Below are 7753 nucleotides of genomic sequence, written 5' to 3'. Positions count from 1 at the left end.
AGCCCCCCACGACTGCAGCCCCCCACGACTGCAGCCCCCGGTAGCTTCACTCACACTGCCTCACTCAATCTCCAGGAGTTCATCAAATTTACCATTCAGGTATTCCTCCTTTCTGGCTTCAGAGGCTTCTGCTCTAGGTTAGTAGGTCCCGGATGTGACTCCCTGGATTCACTTCTCCAGATTTCGGGGTTGTGGTGTGTCCTGTGACTTCAGTTCAACAATGACTCCAAGAAAAATCAGTAGTTTTTAGTTTGTTCAGCTTCTTCTGGTAGTGAGGATGGAAGTGATAACTTCAAGCTTTTACATTTTAGAGCTAAAACTGGAAGTCCTCTTGGTTATTAATCTTTAAGCAGACATATTGCTGCATATGGACTTCAAATTAGGTAACACGAACTAAGTCAAGTTGTCACACTTTTTTTTTTTTTAAGATTTTATTTACTTATTTGACAGAGAGACAGTGAGAGAGGGAACACAAGCAGGGGGAGTGGGAAAGGGAGAAGCAGGCTTCCTCCCGAGCAGGGAGCCCGATGGAGGGCTCCATCCCAGGACCCTGAGATCATGACCTGAGCCGAAGGCAGTTGCTTAACCAACTGAGCCACCCAGGCGCCCCTGTCACACTATCTTTAATTTTGTTGTTTTTAAAGGATTTCTCTGTCATCTCTAAAATCAACGTATTTGACTAATTTCTCTGACCCATTCCTATTCTTAAATACTCCCATTTAAAATGGACTTTAGCATCTACCTGCCAATAAAATAAACCTGATCACATCCTGCCACCATCTGTCTGCCCTCTCATTGGTACCTGGACCATGTATTCCACAGCAGAAGATCCGGTGACCCATACATTTTATTACCAGAGTTTACCAACAGCATCTGTTAGGGGTAGAGGTGAAGGCGGCTGCAAGCACCCACTACCCAAAAAGCCTCCCAGTTACCCAGTTAGGGGGACGATGACCGTGCCTCCTACAGCTAAACATGAAACCAGTCTGGAACTCATGCAGAACCAGCATTGAGGGCACAGGATGTTCTGTGAGTGGAAAGTGACTTTGGCCCCATGTACTAGACAGGAATTTGCGTATTTTTTTTTTAAAGATTTTATTTATTTATTTGACAGAGAGACAGTGAGAGAGGGAACACAAGCAGGAGGCGTGGGAGAGGGAGAAGCAGGCCTCCCGCTGAGCAGGGAGCCCGATGCGGGGCTCGATTCCGAGACCCTGCGATCGTGACCTGAGCCAAGGCCGACCCTCAACGACTGAGCCACCCAGGCGCCCCAGGAGTTTGCGTATTTCTGTGTAAACCGTTTCCGCAGACCTTCCCTTGACTCCCAACCCCACCCAAATCACAGAATTCAGCAGCTTGTGGGAAATCGCGAGCGCCCTAAAGGACTGCAAAGACCTCGCGCCAGGATACGGGATCTGAACGTGCCGCCTAATCTCTTAGATCCGGAGAAGCCGCCTCCCTGCCAGCCTCCCAAGAAGCTCAGTGCCGATTGGCTCTTGCTGCGCCCAATGAGATGCGCCGGCGGGTCTTGAACCCGCTAGGGCAGCAGCAGTTGCCAGGAAACCGCGTAAACATCGGAGCTCTCAGCCCGCCACTGGTTTTGCAGCGGGAGGTGGTGGCCGCTGGATCCCGAGAGGGGGATTTTCCTCTGCCAAGATGGTGAGTCCATCGGCGGTCTCCAAACTACTTGTTTATCTATTGATTTAATTGTAGTTTGGAGCCACCCTGCATCAAAAAAAAAAAAAAAAAAAGTATTTGGAGTGCCTAATCTGAGAATTAAGTGGGAGACTCGTTCAATTTGCTTTCAGAGGCCTCATGTGCTGTTGAAGCAACGCTCACGGTGGCTTCCAGCCGTTTTCAAATTCTCCCCAGACTCTATTAGTTCTGCCTGGCGAAAATTTTGTTTGCCATATTTCTGGAAATTTGGGAAAAGATTAAGAACGTTGAAAAAATAAATGGGGAAAAGAGTCCAGGAGAGAGCAAATAAATTAAGTAGCAGCGGATTGACCTATTAAATCTGTATTAGGAAAACCTGACCAGCTTTTTTCAGAATGGCACTTTTTGGCCTAGGGGTAAGCGAGGCGCAGGGGTGGGGGGGAGGGAATGAGGAGAGGAGGTATTACCTGTGTTGTGGTTAAGAGCTAGGTCTTTGGAGCTCGTCTGCCGGTCTTTGAATCCTAGTACTGCTATTTATTTAAGCCAAGGAACCTTGGATAAAGTTGCTTTTACTTTTCTTGTCTCATCTATAAGATGGGGAATAATAAAAGTAATTTATTGATATACTAATATATTTATCTACCGTGTGTACTTTTTTTTATTATGTTACAGTTCTCTGAATTTAGGAAGGAAGCCAAAAGCCCTTTGTTTATTACTGTTACCTATTTTTGTACCTGGGGCTTGCAGCGGTATACTTTTAAAAATTAAATTTTGGAACACCAAAGTATGCGTACTTTTTTTTTTCTCTCATTATAGGCTTCTAAAAGGCGAACTTTGAGCTTCAGTGAAAGGCATCAGAAACGAGTTGATATAAATTACTGCAAACAACTGCATGTCCAATCAATAAGAAAGATACAAAATCAAATCAGGGACCAAATGGTGCAGAATGAAAATAATGACCTCGTGGAGCGCAAGAGATTCCTCAGATTATTACAGAATGAACAATTTGAGTTGGATATGGAAGAGGCCATTCAAAAGGTACATTTTACTATTCATTCTGACATTTTTTTCTTCATTTTCTCGTTGGAAATGAGATCCAGCTGCTGATACTGGAATTGAGTAGATAGATAATAACATCAGGTAAAGGATGTCTCATCATAAGTCAGCCCAGTGTAGTGGTAAAGAGGTGGATTTTTGGCGTTAGACTGTATGACTTTAAATCCTAGTACCGCTGTATGTAAGCAAGCTGTGGAACCCTGGGTAAGTTGATTTTACTTTTCTGCCTCATCTATAAAATAGCAATTATTAATAGTACCCACTTTGTAGGAGTTTTAATAATTAATGAGTTAGTACATGAAAAGCACTTAATAGTGCCTGTAACAGAGTAAGACTCAGGGTTTTGTTTTGTTTTCATAAATATGAAATCCGTAATTACTGACTTCCACAGTTTTATTCATGTCAGTGAAATTAGGTTGCTTTCCATAAAATTCGAAAGACAAAAATTTAAGTGTACCTTTTTTGAATTTACTGAGATTAAACATGTATGTTATTCAGTGGTAGAAAATGAACATGTATGTATTAGGTATGAATATACTCATAGTTTTGATTTTGAAATGCCTTGAAGAATTCAGGTACAGTATGTATATATTCCTAAAATATGGTGATAATTTTTCTGTGGAAACTTCTAAATATTTTAAAGGATGAGGGTAGTAAAAAGGGGAAACCAATAAGAAATGAGTTCTCATAAATGTGAAAAGGGTTTTCTGATATTTCAAAATTATTTGAGTTCCTGCTGTATGTTCATCATTTTGTAGGATATTGTGAGGAATGGCAAAAGCAACTTTTAAAAGAGGTGTCCATCCCTCTGAGTTCTAAATTCATAAGGCTTAGACATGATTTTTCAACTCTGAGCAATAAGATCATAGGGATTAGATTTTTTTCCCATTCTTTTTATTCTTATTTTTTCTTTAATTTTAAAGAAAATCCCAGATATCATGGCACCTATTTTCTGTATACTTCAGTATGTATCTTACAAAATGTAGACATTTTCTTACATAGTAGTAGAATAATGCCAGTGTCTCAACTAATAGATTTAACAGTAAATTCTAGGCATTATTTAATGCCATTCCATAATCAAGTTTTCGTGATTGTGTCAAAATCTGCTTTTACAGTTGGTTTGTTTTAATCAAGATCCAAATATAAGGTTCATACAGTATATTTGGTTGTCATGTCTGTTCGGTACCTCTTAATCTAAAAAGTCCCTCCCACCTTCATCCTTTTTTTTTTTTTTTTTCCTTCTTAAGAGTGGGAGAAAGAGGCTGGAGGGAGGGGCAGAAGGAGAAGGTGAGAGAGAATCTTAAGCAGGCTCATGCCTAATATGGAGCTGATGTGGGGCTCAATCTCACAACCCTGAGATCATGACCCAAGCCAAAATCAAGTCAGATAGATGCTTAACCAATTGAGCCACCCAGGTGCCCCCACATCCTTTATTTTTTTAACTTCATGTTTTTAACTTGTCAAATTAGGCCAGTTTTATAGGATATCCTGTATTCTGAATTTACCTGTTTGCTTGTTTCCCTAATTTTTATATTTCCTCAAAATGTAAGTTAATCCTAAAGGCATGATTAGATTTAGGTACAGTGTTTTGGCAGTCACTCCATAGGAAATGCTATCCTTGATATTGTACCACATCTGCAGGCACATGATGTCTGCTTGGTCCACTTGTAGTGATGCTAGTGTTGATAAACATGTACATTCTGGTACCTCTGGCGAGGCATTCTGGTTCCTCTGTTGTAAAATTACGAATCAGCCTTTCATCTGTGGTTTTGCTAATGAATCTTTCCTTTTGTTAGGGGTTGCAAGACACTGATTTTCTAATTTTGTTATTCCTTTCACATTTAATTAGCTGAAATTCCTTTGTAAAGAACTTTCCTACATCAACTAGGGTTATTTGGTACCCTGAAATATAGTTATTACTGGAAAGGGAGATATATACTTAATTTTCAGAGTTGGTGCTCTGGTCACTTCCACTGGTGTCTGTCAATGTTGTTTTTTAAAATTTTCTTTAGTTTTTGACTTTTTCCTTTTTAAAAAAATCTTTATGGACTCATGGGTCTTTAATACTTGAATTAATTGCATTTATTATCCTTTTTGAGGCTCAAGTTGCCCCGTCTTTGGCCAATGGATGCCTTTATTGGTTCTGTGTCCTTCTGACAAGATTCCCTTAATCTGTGATAGCTTCCTTGCTTTCTGTCAGAACAAAATGTTCCCGGCTAGTGATGGTTAATTTTGTGTGTTGACTTTGACTGGGCCATGGGGTGCCCAGATAGTTTGTCAGACATTATCCTGGGTGTTTTGGGATGAGGTTAACATTTAAATTGGCACACTGAGTAAAGCAGATTGTCCTCTCTAATGTGGGTGATGAAGGCCTGAATAGAACAAAATGGCTGAATGAAAGGAAACTGCTCCTTCCTGACTGCCTTCTAATTTGGGACATCAGCTTTGTTCCTGCCTTCACATCTGAACTGAAATATTGGCTTGTTTTGAGTCTCAAGCCTGTCAGCCTTCGGACAGGAACTCTACACCATTGGTTCTCTTGTTTCTCAGGCCTTTGTGCTTAGACTGGAGCTAAGCCGCTGGCTCTCCTGGGCTTCTGGCTTTCTGACTCACCCTTCAGATCTTGGGAATCACTTGAGCTGATTCATTATCCTATTTGTTCTTTTTCTCTGGCTAATGCAAGGCTCATCTTGTAAATTTCTTGCTTCACACCTGGAGTCAGCCATCATACCAAAGAGCTCTATTATCGTCTAGTGGAAATAATATTTAGAGACAATTTCTGAGATAAATTTAGATTTATAATTAAGTTGCAAAAAATAGTATAGAGAATTCCTGTATACCCTTCACCTGATTTCCCCTTATGTTAACATCTTACATAATCATAGAGCAATTATCAAAATGAAGAAATTCGCCGTGGTACAATATGTTAACTATAGGATTTATTCAGATCTCATCAGTTTTTTCCATTAACATCTGTTTTCTGTTCCAAGAATACAAGCTACTTTTAGTTGTCATGTCTCCATAGTCTCCTTCAGTCTGTAAGTTTTTCACTTTTTCCTGTCTTTCATGACCTTGACAATTTTAATACTAGTTTTCTGTTGCTGTGTAACAAATTACCACAAATCTAGTGGCTAAAAACATCCATTTATTACCTCACAGTTTCTGTAGGTCAGAAATCTAGACATGGTATGTAGCTGGATTGACTGCTTGATCTCACAAGGCCGAAATCCAGGTGTTGTCTAGAATGCATTCTCATCTGAATCTTGGGGTCCTCTACTAAGCTTATTTAAGTTGGCAGAATTCATGTTCTCATAGTTGTAAAACTGAGGCCCATATCTCTCAGAGACTGCTGACGTTCCTTGCCACATGATCCTCTCCACAACATGGCAGTCTGCTTCTGGTTTTCTGGTTTTCTTCTTGGTGTTGATTTCTAGTTTATACCATTGTGGTTGGAAAAGGTGCTTGATACGATATCAATCTTGATTTTATTGAGACTTTTTTGTGGGCTAACATGTGATCTGTCCTGGAAAATGTTCCATGTGTACTTGAGAAGAATGTGTATTCTGCTGCTTTTGGATGAAATGTTCTGTATATATCTCTTAGGTCCACCTGGTCTAAGGTGTTGTTTAAGACTGATGTTTCCTTCTTGATTTTCTTATTTCTGTCAGATGTTGTAAGTAGGGTGTTAAAGTCCCCTACCGTTATTGTATTGCTGTCAATCCCCCCCCCTTTCAGTGTGTTTATATTTGCTTTATATATTTTGGTGCTGCTCTTATTGGGTACATATATATTTATAAACTTTATATCTTCTTGTTTGATTGACTCCTTAATCATTATGTAATGCCCTTCTTTGTCTTTATTACAGTCTTTGTTTTAAAGCTTTCTGTGTTTGATAAGGGTATAGCTACACCGGTTTTCTTTTCCATGGATATCGTTTCTCTTGTGGTTTGTTGTCTTTCTTTAGTGTTGTGTTTAGATTCCTTTCTCATTTTCTTTTATTTACTGTAAGTTTTTGCTTTGTGGTTACCATGAGATAATATATATATAACATATATAACATGCTATGTATAGAACAGTCTATTTTAGGTTGATACCAAATTAAACTTGAACTCATTCCAGAATTCTACATTTTTACCACCCCCCCACATTTTATGTTTTTGATGTCACATTTTACCTCTTATTTTATATATCCTTTAATTAATTATTGTAGTTCTAGTTTATTTTACTATTTTTGTCTTTTCATACTAGCTTTATAGGTTAATTTATCCACTACCTTCACTACATAATTTACCTTTTCCAAAGAGATTTTTACTTTCATATGTTTTCTTGTTGTTAATTAGAGCCATTTCTTTTCTGATTAAAAGGTCCCTTTAACATTTCTTGAAAAAACAGTTTAGTGGTGATGAACTCCTTTAGCTTTTGCTTTTCTGAAAAACTCTTTCCTTCAATTCCGAGTGTTAACTTAGGTAGAGTATTCTTGGTTGGAAGTTCTTTCCTCTCAGTACTTTATATATGTCATGTTACTCCCTCCTGGCCTGCACAGTTTTTGCTGCAAAATCTGCTGAAAGTCCTGTGGGGTTTTTTGTTTTTTTTTTTTGGTATGTAACAAATTGCTTGTATTGCTTTTAAGATTTTCTCTTTAACTTTTGACATTTCAATTATAATGTGTCTTGGTGTGGATCTCTTTGGGTTCATTTTATTTGGAACTCTGGGCTTTTTGGACCTAGATGTCTGTTTCCTTTCCCAGGTTAGGTAAGTTTTCAGCCATTATTTCTTCAAATAAGTTTTCTGCCCCTTTCCTTTCTCATCTCCTTTGGGAACCCTATAATGCAAATACTATTTCACTTGATGATGTCCCATAGATCTCTTAATTTATCTTCATTTTTTTAGAATTCCTTTTTCTTTTTGCTGCTCTGTCTGGGTGAATTCCAGGGCTTTGTTTTCTAGCTCTCTAAATCCATCCTTCTGTTTTATCCAGTCTGCTGTAGAATCCCCCAGTGTATTTTTCAGTTCAGTTATTATATTCTTCGGCTCTGGTTTC

At 38.8% G+C, this 7753-nt stretch overlaps 1 protein-coding gene across 1 annotated transcript in view; it reads left to right on the top strand.

Moving 5' to 3' along the window:
* Window positions 1-1560: 1560 nt before the first annotated feature.
* MNS1 (meiosis specific nuclear structural 1) overlaps window positions 1561-7753 on the top strand; it is a 40999-nt gene continuing 34806 nt past the window's right edge. Inside the window, exons 1-2 of the mRNA XM_025884177.2 lie at window positions 1561-1659; window positions 2473-2694. Coding sequence (XP_025739962.1) covers window positions 1657-1659; window positions 2473-2694 — 225 coding nt within the window. The 5' untranslated portion in view covers window positions 1561-1656. The remainder of the gene's footprint in view (window positions 1660-2472; window positions 2695-7753) is intronic.

This window comes from Callorhinus ursinus, unplaced genomic scaffold (assembly GCF_003265705.2).
Source record: "Callorhinus ursinus isolate GAN/ISIS: 27379988/994484 unplaced genomic scaffold, GSC_fseal_2.0 scaffold25, whole genome shotgun sequence".
Classification (NCBI taxonomy): domain Eukaryota; kingdom Metazoa; phylum Chordata; class Mammalia; order Carnivora; family Otariidae; genus Callorhinus; species Callorhinus ursinus.
This window is presented reverse-complemented; position numbering and strand designations above follow the sequence as displayed.